The sequence below is a fragment of the Carassius gibelio genome, chromosome B15 (assembly GCF_023724105.1).
Source record: "Carassius gibelio isolate Cgi1373 ecotype wild population from Czech Republic chromosome B15, carGib1.2-hapl.c, whole genome shotgun sequence".
Classification (NCBI taxonomy): Eukaryota; Metazoa; Chordata; class Actinopteri; order Cypriniformes; family Cyprinidae; genus Carassius; species Carassius gibelio.
Genome location: NC_068410.1, coordinates 16,468,677 through 16,491,107, shown reverse-complemented (window position 1 = coordinate 16,491,107; position 22,431 = coordinate 16,468,677). Strand labels below are relative to the sequence as shown.

General features: G+C 35.5%; 1 protein-coding gene across 2 annotated transcripts in view; it reads right to left on the bottom strand.

The window, feature by feature from the left end:
- The window catches only part of tyw1 (tRNA-yW synthesizing protein 1 homolog (S. cerevisiae)), a 57,375-nt gene that overhangs the window by 11,047 nt on the left and 23,897 nt on the right, over window positions 1-22,431 (bottom strand). For both annotated transcript variants that reach the window (XM_052576270.1, XM_052576269.1), the window contains exons 11-14: window positions 20,622-20,731; window positions 15,931-16,108; window positions 13,071-13,206; window positions 5,131-5,241 (exon numbers count right to left, since the gene is read on the bottom strand). In XM_052576270.1, coding sequence (XP_052432230.1) covers window positions 5,131-5,241; window positions 13,071-13,206; window positions 15,931-16,108; window positions 20,622-20,731 — 535 coding nt within the window. The remainder of the gene's footprint in view (window positions 1-5,130; window positions 5,242-13,070; window positions 13,207-15,930; window positions 16,109-20,621; window positions 20,732-22,431) is intronic.

Here is a 22,431-nt window from a genome sequence, read left to right as displayed (position 1 = left end):
TGAGTTACTAAGGTGGAGATGATTTGGGAGCCCAGCACAGGCTGTCCATCTTTGTGTCAGGTCTAACACCACTGAAATGCTCTAATTGTGCAGGAATAATGATTTGATCGATAACTCCCCAAAGAGAACGATTCCTCAGCACCGGATAGGAACGAGACTGACTTCACATTACACTACCATGTCTCTTACCTTTCATGGTGTCCTTAGACTGAAAAACCAATTTGTAGCTTTACTATTCATTTCATGCACACTATATATATATATATATATATATATATATATATATATATATATATATATTATTGCAATTTAAATGTACATTTTTTTCACTTCTTTACACTTTTTCATTCCTATAACATTAATTTATATCGGAAATTCATGGAGCCCTGCATGACATGAAATAACATTAATAACATTACGCCACGTTAAGAATTCAAAAACATTACTTCAATGTGGCCACGATTTACTAAAACAAGGGAACAAATTCTTAATTTGCAAAAATTAACTAACTAAAACAAGGTAGCAATTTATTAAAATGAGGGAATAAATGAATAAAACATGGCGAATTATGAATAAAACAATGGAACAAATTCTTAATACATTTTTGTCCACATGATGTACAGGGCCCTGTAAGTATTTAATATTTATATATGTTTACATTTAGATTAGCTTTGCTGTAATCTAACAAACAGAAAGTCTTTTTGAACTCTTTAAAAACACTAATCATTTATATGTTACTGTTTTAATACATTACTGTTACATGCAATCTTTAGCAAATTTCTAAATGAATATTTTTTATACTGTATACTATAACATTGTGATACATAAATTTAGCACTTCAGCATTTACAGTGACTCATTTGAGTTTTTATTTTATTTGTAATTTATTTATTTAGACAAAATATTTATTAATGAATTATAAAAAAGTCATTGTGTTTTTGGTCTTATTGTGCATGGTTTAATGCACATAGGCAAATAATAAAATTGAATAACTTTTTTTTTTTTAAACACATTGAAACAGACAACAATGAAAAACATCTTTTGTCTGATAGAGTTAATCTCTCACATGGAGTGTGCAGCAGGTCTAGCAGACCCTGCAGGAATAAAATAAAGACGCACACACAAAGGTGTTGGTAAATGTGAAGGGGTAAGAGCAGATGTTGAACGATGTAATTACTGCGGGGACAAACAGCTGGAGGGGGCTGAACACCTTCATAACTCACAGAAACATATCAAACTTGCTCGGCCACCACCAAACTTAATTATCCTCCGCATATATCACCACTCTGTTCCACGTCCATAAAAGTAGCCAAACGCACAAAAAAATGTTGCCTCTGCTGGCGATTTGATGACTGGGTCACTGGTGTCCTTTAGAAGAAAATGAGATGTCAGGAAATTTGATGTCTAGCTACACATAAACCATATCTCATTGCTAGGAGAAACGTTTTGTCTGCCTCTTGGCATGAATAAACCATCTTTTGTCTAATTAAAGGGATAAAAAGTGCATTGTATAAAAAGGGTGACTTTTAAAAGCATGGCTAGTAAAAATCTTGTCTTTATGGTGGTTGGGTGAATGCTAATGTGTTAAATTCATGGGGCTCATGGGTTCAATTCCCAAGAAATACATGAATTGATAAAAGGTCTATTAATAATGCAATCCAGACACATTATAAACAAAATCATCACTTTTCAAAAGAAAGCATTTTAACAGATTTATCTCAGCTAATCTCAGCTTCATGCTTCCCATTTAGTAAAATGATTGACAAGCGGAAAGGTCTTGCATCAAAATCTTCTAATTTTACATGCATTATTTAATATATATTTTTTAAACTATTAAAATGTTTTTCACACATACAGCCATTCAAAAGTTTGTGGTCGGTAAGAATTTCTTATGTTTTATACTCTTAATAGTGTACACACCAAAAGTTAATTTAATTACAGATCAGGTAGATTACATACAAAGTCAATGCAAAGATGCAAATACACACCTATTTGCAATTTGTCGGGGTGAACGCGAATTGGGCAACGTGACTGCTGCGAATACGATATATGCCTAAATCACGTCTTCCGCGCAAGCTAAACATTTTTTACTTCAGTGGAAAATTTGCATGATGCATTGTCACGCAACCCAATAAGCGATGAGCTTCATTTTCAGAGTATAAGAAAATGGAGATGTTTTTATTCGCATGAGTGACAAAAATATCCTGCGAGTAATCTAGAGCAATAACGCAATGCGAACATTCACTTCACTTTTGGTGCACACACAATGAGTCTCTGATAATCAGCAAGACTGCATTTATTTATATGAAAAATTATATGATCAAATCACTGCAACTTGTTTTCACATTAATTTTACTCAAAATAAGTTTTTTAATATTTATATATATCTATATATATATATATAATTCTTTTGCAATTCAACTTGCTTTTTTTAAAAGTTGGTTTAATGTAATTTAGCTTGAAATGCCAAGTTCATTATACTTAATTTTAGACTTAAAATAGGTTGACATTTTTTTTTACAGTAAAATAATATTCTAAAGTATTATTAGAATTTTTACATTTTAGTTTTATTTCTTAATGTTATCAATCTTAAAAACAATGGTGCATTAATATTTTTTGTGGAAACGTGATCATTCTGATGTAATGGATAAAAAGTTATTTAAAATATCTAGTTAAAAACTTTTGTAACTTTAAATGTCAAACTATTTTGCTTTAAAATCATGCAACACACATCACAAATTGGCCTGTAATTTAGAATCCATTACTGTTCCATTCTTAATGATTCTAGCTGTCAGCCAGCCAGACAATTTTACATAATAAAAATACATTTTTGCTGCCAAATGTTAAAGTTCACAAAGCATAAAAATACATGTACATGTAATATACAGTACTGATCTTATTTTAACACTGTTGTTTAAATTGGGCTGTCGACAATAAGCAAATACTCTCAGACCTAGTATGTGAACAACCAGTTCAGGTTTGCATCAAACCACACCACAGCCATGAAGCTCAAATGTCAAAAAACACATTCTTCCCCATTAACCTAGAGCTGACGAACCATTAGAAGGTGAGATTCAGACAGCCTGCCTCTGTTTGGGTAAACTCAGCAATATTTTCCTCACGCTATTTCATGGCCTTTATTTTATCCCACAGAAGAAGGCGTAAATCCTTGCCTTCTGCGGTCTATCAAAGTGGGTGATTTTAGTTGCTAGGTAACAGCATGTCATAGTTGAAGTTGGCTTTACTCTGGAGTGGCTCTGCTTTGAATGTGAATCCGCTGAGGCGGTTCCCTACGGGGCAGGTGCGCGCAGGTCACATGACTGGCTGTTGACTTGTAATGAGATTACGAGCAATTCTGCGAATCTCAATGCAGCAGAGAACCCCCCCCCCCCCTTCCATTAGAAAAGAAGCTGCTAATGTGAAGATAAGAGTCCAAGAGGGAAGAAATACATGAAAGAATTAATGCAAATTGCAGCTGAATGGAGAAAATGGGAGAAACAAAGATGAATACTTGACGTGAAAGATAGTTTTTCTACCTGGAGGAACAGGAAGAATGGCTTAGAGACTCTACAAAACAATATGTGTCCCTCATCCGAGAGGATTTCATGCCGTGGTGGTCTGTGATTCATCAGGTCACGAGTGAATCAGTTCAGATCAGTACAATTAAACCAGGACAGTGTAATTACACAGGTCAACAAACACCAGATGCATTAAGGCAAATAAAAGCTGGCTGAGATGAGGAGAGATTTAATCGGTTTAGTCAATTGTATTAATGTGGAAGACAGGTTGATTAAGTAGAATGAGGCTCTTATTTGCTGATTAAAAACTAGCATTTCATTAAAAAGCCATTAAAGACACAAGTTGACTATTTAAATGCTACTGTCTTGGCATTTCATAGAGGACTGGCTTCTGCATTCTGAACGCAATGACTTATGGCTCTTCATTTATTAAAATTAAAGAAGAAAGTTCAGCAGCAAACCTTCCTGACCATATATCTTGTATTGAACTCACTCATCTCACTCGCATCTTGAAATAATTAATGGAGACTGAAGTTTAAAAGAAAATACACAAAAACTTTTTTTATTTAAGTGGTCCACATAAATTGTGCACTAAAAGAATTGAGTTTGGTGAAATGTTTTACTCAGAAATTTATAGTAAATTTCACAAATAAACAAAAAAATAATTTTAAAATTTGAAGAATCTCAGTTACATACTCCAATAACTTTAGTTTTATTCAAAAACCTTTTACAAAACTTTTTTTTTCCTGTGTATATTCAAAGTCGGATCTTTTTTGCCTGAATAGTAGACTGAAATTTAAGTGACAATTACAGAAAATATAACCAAAGTGTAAAAATAAATAAATAGATTTTAATCCAAAAATACCTTTTTCTGAGTCAGTGGGTCTAATTTTTATTACACAAAGCGGTCAAATGGGAGAACACTTGGGATCTAATGCACAAGTCATATTGATCACTTTTCTGATGCATTTGTAATTGTATGGAAAAGCGATACCAGCACATTTTTCAAAAATTCTCCTTTTGTTTTCTACAGAAAACAAAGGTTCAGAAACAACAAAAATTAAGTAAATGACCACTGAAATTTTAAAAACTAACCATTCACTTACCTGGCATAAAATAAAATGATACAAATTGCGTTTTAATACGAGTCTATCAAGTGTCCAATTTTTTTTTTCTAAATTCAGTGAAAATAAACATTATGTAACCAATATTTCATAACAGAATGCAAATAAATTTTGACCGATACTTGATACAGCGATTCCAAAGGGATATTTTTAAAGTTTAATATCAGTTAGTCATTTTCCATTCAAACCAAAATTGTTGTGGCACAGGGCCTCAGTTACAGCATTTCATTAATAGCTCCTACTACAAGTTATCACATTTTATCTGAGCTCAAAATCAATCCTATCTTGACTCACTGGCTCTCAGTAAATGCATTAGGACAGAAAAATAATTTAATGAGTCTGGTCATTATTGTTTTCCTGCGAAAAGGACTGGGTAGAAATTCTTGGGATTCCAGCAATAGCTTAATAAAGCTTCACCTGTTAAACCCAAAAGGGTTCAGAGACCCTCATTAGAGGCTCATTCCTGAATTAGGCGGGTGAGAGGCATACCTTGACCTCGATGAAATCTGGCTGTCCAAGGGCGATGAGATCTGCGTAGGCCTTCAGCTCATCCACATTCCAGGCCTTCACCAGGGTCAGTCTGTACACCGTACGCTGTTGCTGGAGGAGGAAACACAAGGAGGGGCTGTCAAATTACTGCTCAATTAAACCAACGCACCCGAGCTTGAGAATATGAAATTATATCTGGAACCCACTTCTATAATCTGATTTATTTCTCAGTGAAACTGTATGATCAATGGAGAAAAAAAATATTTAAAATCTATAACAGATCAAAAAGCAATTTTCGTCCCTTTGGAAGAGCATTCACTAATTTTAAACTACTGAGATGAGGATTTGCTTGTGAAATTATACAAAGAGAATCGGTGGCAATATGCATTTTCTCCCCCCATGGCTGCATTATCTGCAAAAACACAGGGTGGACATTATAAAAATATCATTAGATAATAGCAAGAGACGATTCTTGACGCATTATTACACAAAACTTAAAATAACTGACTAAAAACGGACCTTTTATACATGAATCTTTGCCCAAACATCCACTTAATTTTTATAAGAACAACAAATATTAAAGTGAAGAATTATTGAGAGAAATGTATTACCATAAATGTATGATATCCAAAAATGTATTCATTATTCAAAACAATATCCAGCTGGTTTCCAACAAACATTGTGTGAATGTGAAGTAAACAGAATAAACCTCCGAAAGAATGCCATTTAGACATCTGTAAATAATAAATATTATTATTAATGCATACTTTTGGCATTATTACTACTACTACAGTTTCTGTTAACAAAGATACATTTTATATTTAATTTATTACTATTATTATTAAAATATGTATGTATATTATTGGCATTATTATTACTACTACTACTATTGTTTCTGTTAACAATAAAGTTAAATATGTAATTTATTATTATTATTATTATTATTATAAAATCACTGGAATATTTATATTGAAATAATACATTATTATTATTATTATTATTATAATAATTATCAATAAATCATAAAATGTTTTTATATTATTAGCATTATTATTTTTATTATTTCTACTATTACGTTGTATTTTTTGAACAATGACAACAAAGCCTAATTCTAATTAGTTAATAATAAAATATATTTTAATATTTAATACTTAATTTATTAATAATAATATATTATTTAAATTATATTAGAATACTAAACATTTTAATAATAATAATAATTTTACCCATGCTTCTATACAAGTCTAAGTATGATGTGTTTAATGAAGCTCTTAAGATGTATAAGTGAATAAGTGAAAACTGAACATGAACATATGAACATTAATCCCACAAATCTGCCAACATTTAATGATGGTGACAGCCTAGCGAAACCTGTAATGTACTGAAGGCATGAAGTAAACAGCACATCTTTGACAAATAATTCAGAGTCTAGAGTGGGATGTTCTATTTCCAGCTATTGCATCAATGTAACATCTTGCTGACGGTGCTTTATATCATTGACAAGAGAGTCAGGTGAACATGGAGAAAAGGAGCCAGACTTTTTAATAAGAGAGCTTCTTCAAACTTCAGCCCCCGGAGTCTGCCCTGGGGTCCCGGGGTCCCACATCATTACCTCATGCGCCAATGTCCTGAAGAGAGGAAGCCCTCACAAAACACAGCAAGTGATCATGGACACTCATGCCTCCCATTCCTGTTATTGCACACTGTCAATCAAACTCTCCGGGTGTCAGTCTGACATTGCTCAGAATAACCATGTCTGTCTCTACAGGCCGAATGTCTTTGCACGGCTGGTTGGTTTCTGTGGAAGTACAGATGTCAGCACAGTCAGCACTGTTCCTGATCCATGCTAACTAGGGGATTTGCAAGACAGGACAAGGAAGGACAAGGCCAATGAGAAAATCCAACAGCTGGAGAGGATCTGGCCTTCACAAGTGCGCTCATGTATGTGCCCGTGAACCAGAGAGAAGGAGATGGATGAGAGAGACGGATAACTGGAGTGATGTGGCAGCAGGTGATGGTATTTAGAGCAGCAGTGTTTTAAACCTGCCAAGAGAGCTTCATCTGCCCTACACCTGATGCAGAGTCAGGCAGCAGGTCAGCAGGGCCACATGCCGGAGCAGAACAGTAGCATGCCAACATGCAAACTCTGTGTCAGCACTTCTTCTCTTTACACTTTCACAATTAAGGCAAAACTCACTGTTATTATCTGCACTTCTGCGTTTGTCACTTCTCATCAGAGCTCCCTGAGCCTCATCCGTAGGAGCCTAGATTCGTCATGCCCATGTGCTCCCTCAGATTTTTTAAGCCAAGTGGATTTTAAATGCAGCTTCCAAAAGTAAAATAAATAAAAAATAACGGAATAATATTATTTATATTTCATACAATCATACCGGGATGATTAGAATGTGCAGTTGGTGCGGAGCCAGAGATGCGTGTTTTTACAGCGCTGCGCAGTATAACCAATCACAAACGTTTCTGTTGAGCTTTGAATGCAATGACCAATCAGAGGCATTCAGATGAGTCATCGTTGAAACACTGGTTTTCTGTTCACTCGCTCGCTTAAGGAATTCTGTTCTCTGACGATGCTCTCATCAGAAACAATCTGCAGATGTGCGTGAAATGTGCAGTAATTAGGATATTCACTTCACAGTGCACACAGCTTCAGTGATGATCGTGAGAGTTTTTAAGGGTGCTTAAAATGTTCTTTGCTTTCTCTCTGTACAATGAGAGTGTTATAAAAAGTAAATTACCTTTTTTTTTAAATTAAATTCACATTAAATACAAAGCCAGTCATATTCAAAATATTTTTATAGCAGTCTGTTTTATATCACACATGATACAGTTAACATGTTTGGGAATATTTCTAATAAGGGGGGGGGGGATTATAAAACATAAGCCTATATCAGTTATAGTTATATATGGCTGCTGTGTCATGACAAGCATAATGACCAAAATCTAATATAACGATTGAGTTATTTTTTGCTTCTAATAAAGTTTTTAAGATATTAAAACCCTCAAAGTTTTTGATACTATATAATTTATCATTCTTGTCACTACTGTTAATGTCACAGAAAAACTAATATAAGCCTTTAAAAAAAAGAATTAGCAAAAAGGAAAAAAAAAACCTACATTAAATAAGAAAAATAGGTTAAGAAACGCTACATATATAAATTTTTATTAAATAATTAATGAAAAACTCCGCATAGTTTCCAGAGTGTAAATTAAATTTCTTCTTATTAATTTAGCCAAGAGCAGTGATATTTCCAGTATCTCACTCACCCCTCAACATGTCATGATGTGACTGAATAATTCACTCAGATTTGGATTACTAATCAAAGTGGCGCACTTTTTTAATATTCTGCTTAAATTAAATTCGCAACTTGGATGGAAATCTAAAACCACTCAAAATACCCTAGCAACTATACAAAAATGCTGTGGCAACCATCCAAAACACCATTGTATTTTCTTCAAAAAAGTAATCTAGTTACACATTTGAAATTGCTGCACTTTATTAAACTAGGATCTATACGAAAGAAAGTTCCTGTGACTTGGAAGCCAGAGCAGAGAATTTATTTTCAACCTTCTGAAGTCAGCAGAAGCAGGACGGAAATGCTAAGAAATGGCAGCACAAAGTTATAAAATACATTTCAACTTTTCTGTCTGATCTCTGTTCGTCACTGTGCATGGTATTTTCAGCTTTGTAAAAGGTCCTAAAAGAGCAGGACTGTTTGCACACAAACAGTTCACTCCTGAAAAAAAGGGTAGCAAATAATTCTAGCATATCTTGTCATCTGTCATGTGCCGTATTTGTACAATTTTCTAAAAAACAAGGGTCCTGAGCAATGCATTTCAACACAAACAGCACTTATCGAGCCTTAGGAGCAAGAGACCCCAAGGACACACTTAGTATGGAGTGATGGGGTCTGTCTGTGTGCACTTAACTAAACCCTACACCACTCAACCATACAGAAACCTCAGTCTCCAATTTGTAGAGACATAGAATACCTGAGCCGAATTCCAATAGATTTTCTTCATTCTTAAACAGTCTTAAATATTTAAATGCAGCAACTTGTTTGCATTTCAGTGTTGACATGCCTAAACACAGTATAGCACCTGAAGTCAGATTTTAGTTACTATTCTCAAGCAAATTGATCCAGAAACACTAACTTCATTTTATCAAAAATATTGTATGACTTTTTATGAGCCCAATCAAGCCGAGGCCTACCCAAACATCTCCTGCTGAATATAGAACAGGACTAAAACAAAAAGACTGTTTTTGAGGTTTGTTTTAAGTCAACATGAATTCAAATTTGACTCTGTTTACTATTTTAAAGGAGTCATATGATACTGGTAAGTATCGTATTTTCCGGACTATAAGTCACACTTTTTTTCAAAGTTTAGCTGGTCCTGCGACTTATAGTCAGGTGCGACTTATTTATCAAAATTAATTTGACATGAACCAAGAGAAATGAACCAAGAGAAAACATTACCGTCTCCAGCCGCGAGAGGGCGCTCTATGCTGCTCAGTGTTCCTGTAGTCTACACTGAAGACATAGAGCGCCCTCTTGCGGCTGTAGACGGTAATGTTTTCTCTTGGTTCTTGGCTCTAAAGAAATGCAACTTATAGTCCAGTGCGACTTATATATGTTTTTTCCTCATCATGGCGTATTTTTGGACTGATGCGACTTATACTCAGGTGTGACTTATAGTCCGAAAAACACGGTAGAACATTTGGTGTAATGAAATGTGTTTATGCGGTTTAAGGTTCAAAAAACACATCGTTTGCCACATACCGTACATTATAGTTTCTCCTCTATGCCCTGCCTTGTGAAACACATCGATTTTTACCAAGCTCATCGGTCTGAAAAGCGAGGTACGTTGCGATTCGCCGAATACTTCAAGCATGTGATGGAAATGTAACGCCCCTAACATATTGTGATGCCCTGTCCTGCCAGAGCGACGAGACATAAACATAAAACCCATTATAAATGTGATATAAAAATGATTTCTAGCCGTGCCCTCTTTTGGAAAGCCAAGCAAAGTAGTTTTGCTTTCTCAATGAAACGGCATCACACACCGTGGCCTTGAGTGAACAGAGAATGGCACAGACGGCAGATTCTACAAAGGAGTGTTTGTTGGGCTTCCGGCAACCACATGTGATGACCCCGGGCTGGACTCCGCTTTATGACCCCTTTAATAAATAATGTCTTACAGAGCACATCGGGTATGTAATTCCAAACAAAAAAAGTTGAATCTTCAGTCCAATATATTCACAATACAATTTTGTGTTAACATATCTGGACACTAATGAGCCCATAAAGCCGGTTTTATTGACTCCCAGCATTCAGGAGTCCCATTCAGGGGTCCCATTCAGGGGTCCCATTCAGTACCATAACAAATCGAATAGCTTCTCTCCGAATCCTTGGTAAAAGCTGCTGCCTTACACCTCTGTATGTGTGTTTCTGAGAGATGAAACAATTCCCACGTGCAATAATTTCATCTCTTTACTTTATGGTACACAATCACTAATAAGGTACTTTGACACACTTTTGTCCTAAAGCAATGGTTTATTCTCCCAACTTGGAGAAACATGAGGTCCTTTTTTATGAAAAATTTATTTATTTATTTTTTTAATTCTGTGTCTTCCTCATCAAGAATCCATTGGAATTTTATATATATGTCACAAGAGGACATTAGAACACCGATAAATTGGTGAAGATTATCAGTAGATTTTTTTAAATACATTTTTTTTATGTTGGTAGACTTGCACCGAACAACCTCTCATTTAAATTCAACACCCGATGGTGTATAAATGGATTCCTGCCCATTTTGTGAAAGTGTCTGAGACGGGTTATGGGTGTTATACGTTCCCTGCAACTGGTTTTATGGCAAAGCTCCTTTTCAAGGTCATGAAGTCACGCAGGAGAACATATATCTCAGGCAGTGCACTAAGGTAACTGCTAATAAAAGTAAGAGATATTTAAAAGCTCCTATATTAAGTTCCTAAAGCTAGTTTATCAAGAACAGGTTTGAGGTTCGTACAGTGAACAGAAATGACATCAAAAATAAACAACTTAATGAATGTAAACACTAAGCAGTGTATAATAAATACAGATTGTTGGCCAATATCTGAGAACCAATTAAGTAGAATGTGCACTAACAGCAAAATTAATGAGAAATTGAGATTGTTGTTACAAGGGAAAAGGAAAATAAAAAATGCAATAGAACTGCTATGGTGATGAATGTTGAGAATAAAACATCCATTAATGGTTTTGTATTTATACTTGCTTCTTATTTATCTCTGACAAATAGATGTCAGAAACAAATGCTTCACAATTTAATCTTTCAAATGTGAGAGTGATGAATAAGCCACAGCACAATCAGTCCAGAAAATGGTAGACAAATTGCACAAGGAATCAGTGTCAGTCTAGACAGGTGAAGTTCAACTGATGGAGGCACAGCAGGTGACAGCCACATGAAATTCTCGCTTTTGTCTCACAAAGCCAGACTTTCACCATCTGTATAATGTCTGGTAACACTGCAGCTTATTCTGGTCACATATCGCCCACTGAAACAGGAATGGCCTGTTTGAATGACATACTTTTATCTTCAAAATAAAACTTTTCATTTGCAAGTCGCTTTGGATAAAAGCACTATACTGAATGCCTAAAAATCTTGATGCCTACAGTGCCATCTTGCTCTATTGAGCTAGAAAACTACACTGCAGGTGATCTCAACTCATTAGAAAACAGAAGAGCACTTTTTATTCTTGTATCTTCCTTTTTATGACTCATATATGCACATATGTACAGACAGACACACACACACACACACAGAGAGTGAGCGGTCTGTTCAATGGCAAATGCAGGGAAGTCATTACACAAGTTTAGCACACAGGCGCAGTGAATCATCTCTGAATGATAGCACTTAAAATCATTAAGCAGTAATGCCAAGGCCTCCGGTGTAACAAACTGCCTTTGTCATCTCAGCATGCTGAACCCAGAGTAAGAGCCGTTGATGGACAAGCACCTACGCATCTACTTCATCAAGCAAGCATTTTTAACAGAACTTCAGCTGAAAAACACATTAAAACTGAAGGCGTTTATTCAACACCTTCTTTTGATGTTAAAAAATGACATTGTTACAGGCCGACGCACACACTATTACTCCAAAAATCAAAGGATTTGGGTTAAGATGAAATCAATCCTGGAGCTTTGCAGTCATGATGTTTGGAATGAACATAATCGATAGCAGGGATTTCCAGAGTGTTTTGTACAGGCCTGATATGAATTACAGGCAAAATAATGAACGAAGAGAAGCAAGAAGAACTGCTTTCGGCAATTAAGTAATCATATTTAGGGCCAGCAACAATTTAATTTTACATGCAGTAACGCACAACAGAACTATTAACCTTGAAAAACACTTAATAAATGTTGACTTTAGCGATTGTGTATCACGGTCTCTTTGGTCTTCATTTCATGGCCCGTGCAGAGACACAATGATTATTATTAAAGTAAATTATCAGGAAATTATTATTCTGAAAGGGAACTAATCCTTTAAGAGCAATGGTGTTGATGTCCAAGTTCAAGCTGATTCATTAGGATCCACTATTTTAAGATCACAAGCAACATACAGGGTTACTCAGGGTCTTGTACTCTTGATAATTGCAGTTCTGTTTGTGTTTCTTGCTAAGCAAACTGTTGACAATAGTTGGTGCTAAAAAGGACTCAGCATCTTTCAGAGTAATACTGCAAAAGCAGTCTTATGTCTGGAACAACAGTCTCACTACTAAGACCAGAAATTTAGATTTTTCCTGATCTAAATGTGATTTTCATGTGTATCAATGTGTGACTATGAAGTCAGCGATATGGCAGTATTACATGCTCTTCTACCAGAGTCAAAATTCTTGTTTCATCTGAATTAAGGCACATTGGACCTACCTTTTCACCAAGCGCTCTGAGACTGTCCAAAAAGCGCTGCCAGAAGTCTTTGAAGAGGGGACGGTCAATTTTCCTCAGACTGTCCTTGGTGCTGGCATCAACGCTGACATAAAGTTGTGTAACAGGCACAAGACTCCTTTAGACAGAGAAAAAGAGTTGGAGGGAGAATTAAATTATTAGTGTTATAAGAAAAGTCTTGCTTTTTAACATATTAACAAAACTTGCAGTTAAGCATCAGGATGTAAACCTTTTTAGGTCAGCCAGAGCGAGAGGCTCTATTGTATTGTATTCTTTGTTGCACAACACAACACAAAGCAGCACGCAACTGAGTTTTTGAGATGAAAACTGGAGTTAAGCCAGGAGTATGAAATGTGTACTTTCAGTCAATGCCAACAACTGCCAGAGCTACATTAGCCAAATAAGACTCAGCTGCTCAGTACAACTCTGGAACTGAACTCTGCCTACAGTACCTGTATCAGCCTATCATAATTTTAGTAAAGACATGGTATTTCTAATCAGGGGATGTCAGTGCTGGCCACTATGCAGTAAAGTAAGGTATCTGAGTGATAAGTGATGGGCAGAATCTTCTTTGTGGTTTCCCTGTGGGCAAGTTGGACAAGTTGATACGGTCACTGTTTTTTAAAAACAGACAAGCTGACATGGCGACCAAGTGTTTCCTTCAAACATTGGAGTCATCTTTAAAACATCTTAAAAAGAGTGGATTTATAGTCATTCACAAAAATCACAACAGCCAGGTGATAACATCCATGTATTCTGATTCTTAGCTATTTTTGTACTCCTAGATCTCAGCAAGGCTTCTGACAGTCTGCCATGATATTTTCCATATATTAGCATTTAGCATCACTGATACTGCTCTCTTCTGGTTAATATCCAACATTAATGAAAGGCATTAATTTCTACTGAACCAAATCAAGTCCTGCTTCCATTGCTTATGGTGTCCACCAGGGCTCAGTTCTGGGCACTTTCCTTTTTAATTTACATAAATAATTTGATGGCATGCATTCAAAGACCATTGCTATGCCAATGAAATGCAAATCTGTATCTGCTGAAAGGTCTGGACAGGATTTCCTCTTACAATATACTTGTATCCATGACGTTAAAAGTGTCAATGGCTAACTTTCCAAAGCTAGAAAAATCTAAGTTGTTTTATCAAATCTGTTTAGTTTTATAAAAGCCCTCATCCATTATACAGATTTTTGACTTCATCTTCAGCTTTAAGTCACACATTAATCTTGTCAAATGTCTTTTCTCCACCTCCTTGCATCACAATATCTTCATTATAATAATAATAGATTTTATTTGTAACACACTTTTCATTCATAGAATCTCAAAGTGCTAAAATAACAAAATCTAAAAACAACCACAGAATCTAAAATATCACAATCACTAAACATAATATCTCAGCAATTGTATGCTTTCATTACTCGTTTCAACTTTTTTCCTGCTCCTGCCAATTTATTAAAAGTTCCCAGGTTTAGACTGCCCTCCTTGGGTCCTTCAAACCTTAAAACCTAATTAAAACTCATAAGTTTACTCGGGGTTTGTCCTATTTTACTTGTATCCAGATTGTTTTTTTATTCTTACCTATCATCTTCTTTTCACATGATTCACAGTTGTTAAGCATCATGCACTGTGAAGAATCCATAAATTAGAGAAAAGTGCTAAGGCAAAAAAAAAAAAAAACTGACGCAAAAATACTGTAAATAATTTTGCATAATTATTCTCTAAAATCTAAGAGTGAATGTTTTAAGAACTGCAGATGTTTTTTTTTTTTTATTACTTTGCTGAAATGATAAAAATGGACGAATAGAAGTGCTCTCTTGCCCTGCACATTCATTTCTGTCTACACTATGTTAAATATTAATGCACATAACTAAAACTGAAAATGCTATTTAAATAATATGCCATAACACAAGCTCTTTACATAAGGCAATAAATAAAAATGAAATAAGTCTCTGCATCATTGGTTATTTTGAGTTGTTAGTGTGAGGTTGTGCCAGTGTACCATTTCATCTTTTCCTTCTGATAAGAACGCAATAAAACATCAGCATACTGATATGAGTAAAGCAGCAGGTCCAGGATCTCATTATAACAGCATATAAGAAAGCAGGGGAGGCTCATTGCCGGGACCCTCAGTGAATATTATTTTTTGCCTCTGTTGGTTTGCTTATCACGCAGGAAAGGCCTGCTTTAGCAGAGAAGCGTGACGAAGCTTGCAGCTACGAGATAAACAACAACGATTGGCAAGTGTTTCTCACTTCCTCAGCACACTGCCAACATGATATCCGAGCAGTTGAGGTGACGTCCCCTCAACCTCAGATAACCTGCCTGATCTGTGAGAGGATTCGTTGTGCAGCAGTCTGGAGAATGAGGTGAGGATGCATTTTGCATTAAGCTGGGGAACAGAAAGAGAGATAGCTAAAAGCTTTTTGGCTGCTCCTGAAAACTCATGAATTTAGCACAATCTGGTGGAATTGAAGGAGCTGGGAGTCGAAGAAGCTGTTATTTGCAATTCAGACCCTGATTATGGCTTATCAGTCCAGTTACAGCCGGAGTGGGACTTCAAAGACGGAGTGAAAACTTCAAACTGGAGGATGTTCAGCTGTTAGAACTACTGCAGATATACAGAGAACAAATGCATGCAAAAAACGGTTTTGTCTGTAAGCACCAGATCAGAATCACTGAATGATACATGACAAGAAACATAACAAAAGTTAAATCATCATAGACATTGATGGGAATGTGTGCCCATATTATTAGCATTAGTGGATGACCCGCAAGTGTTTTTCAGTAGCCGACTCAGCATTTAGTCCCCAAGCTGAAAGGATTTAAATCCCACCTGATCTCCTCAGGGAACTGGGCGTTAGTGACGAGGAAGCTGGATATGTTCTGCTGGTGAAGGAGTCGAAGGAATGAGTTGATCTCAGGATACATGATAGGTTCACCCACCAGAGACAGAGCACAGTGCTTCACAGTGAGGCCCTCCTCAAAGCGCTCGGGACGCACTCCTGGAACACCTGTCATGTTATAACATACACCAAATGGATAAAAAGTGGTCAGTTGTCATTTAGTCATTTGTTAAAGCTAAAGAGTGTAGTTTCTTCACAACTAGGACCACAAGCAGAACTGCAAAGATACATTTTTCAAATCTGTCATTGACCATACGATCAGATAATGAAGTGTGATTCCCAAATAACAACATAACTAGGGTCCTTTGAAATCAGTTACATTTTTTCCTAAATTCCGTTTAGTTTTTTTCCAAATTCCGTTTTTTCATTTACATTTTTCTTCTAAACTCTGTTTTAATGGATAAATGTATCAAACAGCATGTCTAATTAATTTAAATCAAGAAACTTACATAATTTACCATCAATGTTTTAAAAGTTTAACAAAAACTAATTTATTATCATTTCATTTTTGTTTTTCCAGACGTACTATGTGCGTTTGCTTGTGCGTTTACACTTGTCTAGTAAATACATTTTGGTAAATAATTTTTTCTGGTAAATATTCCTTAATAAATTTAAAAATTAAATGTTTTAATAATTTTAGTAGTTGCAGTAGTACCCTTACATTGAGTAATATATTTCTTTCAGTTTCTTTAGGGTTAAAACTTACTGTTTTCATTTTTTATTTTTAATATTTCATTTACATAGAGACACACAGAACATGCACGATTCATATACATTTTATTTTTTTCCAGCTTAATATTCACAGACATTGGTCCATATCGTGTTTTGATTTAAGTGTACTGACTTAGATTTATCCAAAATTGCGTGATATTTCTGGTTATACATTAATTCCCAGTTTTATGACCTGATTCTCCCATTCCATCCACACTTTCCACATTGCGGAAATCATAGGGCACTACTTATCTTACCGCTTTACTACCAAACTACAAAATGACCTAGCTAGTCACAACTATCCCCAGAAAAACTGTAGTAACATCATTTGTTCAAACCACATCGGTTCAACAATATAGAATTATTTTAATGACATCATGAAGGTGGTGGAATAATGAAGAACCACATAATGTCAGATTATGTCAATTATAAACATGGCATGCGAGGACTATTTTGCCATTTTGTTTTCCATTCTCTCTTCATTTTCTCTTTATCAGTAGTATAAAGCTTATTCACACATGTGTGCTGTGAAAAAAAAGTGCTTTTTTTCTTGACAAATGAAAAGACGAATGAAATTTGTACACACATGAAATAACAGATACTGATTCTGTCTGCAAATGTTTTTTGGGACTATTTGTTCAGGAAACACCAAAACGTCTAATTATATTGGTAACAAAGGGACTTAAGAATTATTTTGGGAAACGCCAATGTTCTTAAAGCACAAGAGACACACGGTTTACTCTGAATGAAATCAACCAATCCACAAATATCTTAAAGCTGTCGCAACTAATTACACTCAGAAAATCGTTTTAACTTGTTTTAAACAGCCCATTTAAAGTCTAAGAGCAAAGAGACGACTTTGGAAAAATAGGGCACTGCAGGCAGACCCGAAATTGGTTAGCAATCTTGACAAAAAAGAAAAAGATGATTAACAAACTGTATTTTAATTAGACTGACAATAATAAAAAAAGAAATGTATTTAATCTGTCAAAGAACTAACACTAGTGCAATTACTAGTAGCCACACATTTTGCTCCCTCTGGAGTCTGGCTCCATTTTTGTGCTCTGTACCCTCTGCCCAGCATGCTTCCTGGCCTTTCATCTGCTCTGCGTTCACTTGTTAGTGCGTTTGTTTACTCAGCCCTGGGTCATCATGCCTTACTTCTGCTACATGGAGCAGTGATGTCACTGCTAAATGTCAACTGCGCCACCAAGCCAGAGAGGATGGTGAGACCAAGACGAGGATTGCGGAGGTGGTGCAATGCACACAAACTTGTGCACACACACACACACATCTGGCACTAAGTAGCAGTAGCCTCAATTTCTCTGGCTCAGATGCACCAAAAGTGCTAATCTTTGGACCAAAAGATATGTACGGCTTTAGAAAAACATTCCCCGTCCATTTCTCGAAAGATTTCAGAAAAATAATTCAACCAGAACTTGAGTAATGTTCATTTTAGAAAATACTAATTTTTGACATCTGTACTGAAAACAGATGATCAAAGACAGCTGTCTTGAGTTTCGAACAGCAGAAACCTTCGTTTGTGAATGATAAAATCAAATCAAATTGACTTTGGGACTATGCCACTCCATTTAATAACATTCCCAGCAGATATCATCAGAAAACTCCCTTTCTTAGCTGCAGATCTGTTTTGTAGCCATCTACGCTAGACATCTCTGATGATTTTTTCAGACTTCTGCAGATGAAGAAAAGAAAAAAAAAAAAAACATCAAAAGTCTCCAAATCACCACATATTCTGAAGTATGAAACCAGTGATGTTAAGGGAGACGCTTCAAACGCTAAAGGTCCTTGAAAACCCATCTGGTGTGCCCCCTCAACCCCAAGAAAGTCTGATCCAGATGTCCACCAAAGGACGTGAACTTTGGATCTGGCAGTGAAATCACAACCCATTAGGAGTTGACGTCACCTGATTGTTGAGATGAGGAATGAGAGACAGGAATGTGTTACGTCCCAACGGGCACATTTTGGAGGGAAAAGGACATTTGCTGGCATTTTATTTTGTTTTATGACACAATATTGGTATGCCATTGCAAAATTAGTCCTAAGAGTGCAGGACATCATTTTCTGCAATGATTGAACTTAATCAAAGAATTTGCCATCAAAACAGAGAGGTTTACACGTGGCAGTAACATTTTACTTGATAAAATTAGCATGATTCATTTCACTATTTAATTTACTCATTTGTCATTGCACTGATGATTTTATCGAAAGAAACTTACAGTCAGTCGGGGTTTGGGAATTGGCTCACTATCAATGCATGATTGGTCACAGGATGTTTTGCTTTACTGCAATTAAAACTACACTTACATCATATGATTTTTACAAATTTTTTTATTCTACCTACCTGAACAATTCAGAATTTTGTTAGCAGTTCAGGAACTGAATTAAAAGATTTTAAAAGCATTTGCAATTCTGCATGGCATACAATCATGCCTACTGTCCAAGATAAGTTGACAATTAAATTAAAGACATAGTTCACCCAAAAATGTACATTTTGTCATTAATTACGCAACTTCATGTGGTTCTAAACCCATAAGAACTTCGTTCATCTTCAGAAAACATTTTTTTTTTTTGCTGAATTACAAGAGCTATCTGACCCTCAAAAGCCAGCAATGCAACTACTATGTTCAAACTATGCGCAAAAAAAGTATTCTAGTAGCTTTACTACCTTTCTGGGCCTTGAATGTGTCAGTTGCATTGCTACCTATTTCTTATATAACATCATGGGACTGAACCTAAAAGCTTCCATTTAACAGCCCATAACCCACCACACAACCACAAAACTCAAACTTCATGAAAGAACAAGTAAACTTTTGAGCAGTCTTTTTTTTTTTTTACATAAGATTACAGCATTAACCATCAACTGTTCTATCACCCAGAAAGTTAGCAAAATGTTTTAAATTAATGATGAAGATGCACAAGGCAATGCAATGAGAAATTTCACTTCGGTAGCTGACATAAATGAGTTGTGGGGAAAAAAATAAATAAATGCTGCAATCACAAATATTCCTTTTCATTTGGAATTAGATCTTTCAGAGGATGCCAGAGTTGTAAGAAAAACAGTATATTATGTGATCTGTTATATTATTTCATTCAGATAGGGCTAAAGAAACATTTTCTTTACCAACCGTACTCTCTTCACCGACCAGAAGAAAAGGTATAAAACACTTTTAAAAAAAGTTAAAAACAAAACCAAAAATAAAAGGCTGTCCCCTCAATACATCTGTATGGTGTTATGAGAACAATCAGTAGAACTCTGAAGCACCTTTGAGGCAATATAACCGAATAACACTCTCAAATGATTCTTTACAAATGAAGTCACAGCGAGATGCCCTTTCCATCTGATCTCGGCCTGTCAAACTGATCCATCATCCCCTTAATGCTGCTGAAAGCTGTTGGATCCACTACTGATCTGATGCAGCAGAAGAAAGTGACAGGGTGCAAATGAATAAATTAAACCCAGTCGAACTGCACTTAGTCTGTCCTGTTACTACCTCCTGCAAACTGTAGTGACAGCTAAATATACCCCAGTGTCTGTTGGACAATCTCTGAAAGCGGGAGGGTGTTCAGAGTGTAGAGACGTCAACGTAGTGTTATGTCACACAATGTCTGAACAGCTTCCAACTGGATTTGTGCCTCCGAGGAAAATGATTTAAATATATTTGGCTATATTTACATCCCACCAGACAAACAAAACAAGTTATTTCTGTACAATTACAGTGAAAAGGCCTATTAACAGTAGCTGTGAATATTCTGCTGTAAAGTGAAGTTTGTGGCAAAACAAGATTTCCTAAGCATACTTTAATTTAACTTAAACATCAAAATAAAAACAGAAGCACCCTAAAATTGACAGTAGAAGAGGTCAGATGAAGGTACCGGGAGTCTTTACCTCTGAACTGGCGAATCATGTTCTTGTGGTTCTCCACAGCCTCTTGAATGATCTTCTCAGCCGGGTCCATTTTCCAGCGCCACTCGGTGCCCACCGGGTTGGTGTGGTGTCTGCACAGAGAGGATGAGAGAGGACAGGTCCTGTCAGCATGTCACCTTCACAGCATTACACACATTCCCCTGAGAACAACACCTGCTCCCCCACTGCCTGCAAATTTGCACCCTGTGACCCTTTCAACAGCTCTTCCTTCACATGAAAGGCCAATAAATGCCAAGCAATGTGGCCTTACTTCCGTCCCCTGCCACAAATAGCAACAGGAGCGGAGACGACGTTGAATGATTTTTTTTCCAGTCAGCTTTTAGTTTGAAGTTTAAAGGGATAGTACAACCAAAAAGGAAAATTCTCTCATCATTTACTCACTCTATTGTTGCAAACCTTTATACGTTTCTTCTGTCAGAAAAAAGAAGATATTTTGAATAATGTGTGCATGCCAACAGTCCATAGTAGTTTTTGACATCCGGCAAATGTTTATTTCCTATTATTTTTTAAAATACATATTTTTTTGTGTTCATCAGAAGAAAGAAACTCATACAGGATTGGAACAACTTGAGGGACAGTAAATGATAACAGAATTTTTACTATCCCTATAATTTATTAGGTTAAGATTTAGAAATTAGTTTTTAAAAGTTTAGAAAATATTGAAAATTAACTTTTACAAATCAGGCCATTGTGATCCAATCCTATCCTGTGTGTATGCTTGGTAACCGAAACATTATTATTTACAAAAGAAGGAATGAATGAACGAAAATTATAATATTCTGGCTATTGTGACCCATTAAAAAAAAAAAAAAGATAAAAAAAATAACCAAACATTTATAAATAAACTTTAGTAACTAAATAAATAAGATAAAAATAAATAAATAAAATAATAATAAATAAGGTAATAATAAATAAATAAGATAATAATAAATAAATGAAGGGGAAAAAAGTAATTAAAGAAACAAACAAATAATACAAACTATTTTTAAAAAGTAGAATAAATGAGAGTACGCTTGAGGAAGCAAGTACAAGTAAAAAAAAAAAATTATAATATATATATATATATATATATATATATATATATATATATATATATACAGTCTTGTTCAAAATAATAGCAGTACAATGTGACTAACCAGAATAATCAAGGTTTTTAGTATATTTTTTATTGCTACGTGGCAAACAAGTTACCAGTAGGTTCAGTAGATTGTCAGAAAACAAACAAGACCCAGCATTCATGATATGCACGCTCTTAAGGCTGTGCAATTGGGCAATTAGTTGAAAGGGGTGTGTTCAAAAAAATAGCAGTGTCTACCTTTGACTGTACAAACTCAAAACTATTTTGTACAAACATTTTTTTTTCTGGGATTTAGCAATCCTGTGAATCACTAAACTAATATTTAGTTGTATGACCACAGTTTTTTAAAACTGCTTGACATCTGTGTGGCATGGAGTCAACCAACTTGTGGCACCTCTCAGCTGTTATTCCACTCCATGATTCTTTAACAACATTCCACAATTCATTCACATTTCTTGGTTTTGCTTCAGAAACAGCATTTTTGATATCACCCCACAAGTTCTCAATTGGATTAAGGTCTGGAGATTGGGCTGGCCACTCAATAACATTAATTTTGTTGGTTTGGAACCAAGACTTTGCCCGTTTACTAGTGTGTTTTGGGTCCTTGTCTTGTTGAAACAACCATTTCAAGGGCATGTCCTCTTCAGCATAGGGCAACATGACCTCTTCAAGTATTTTAACATATACAAACTG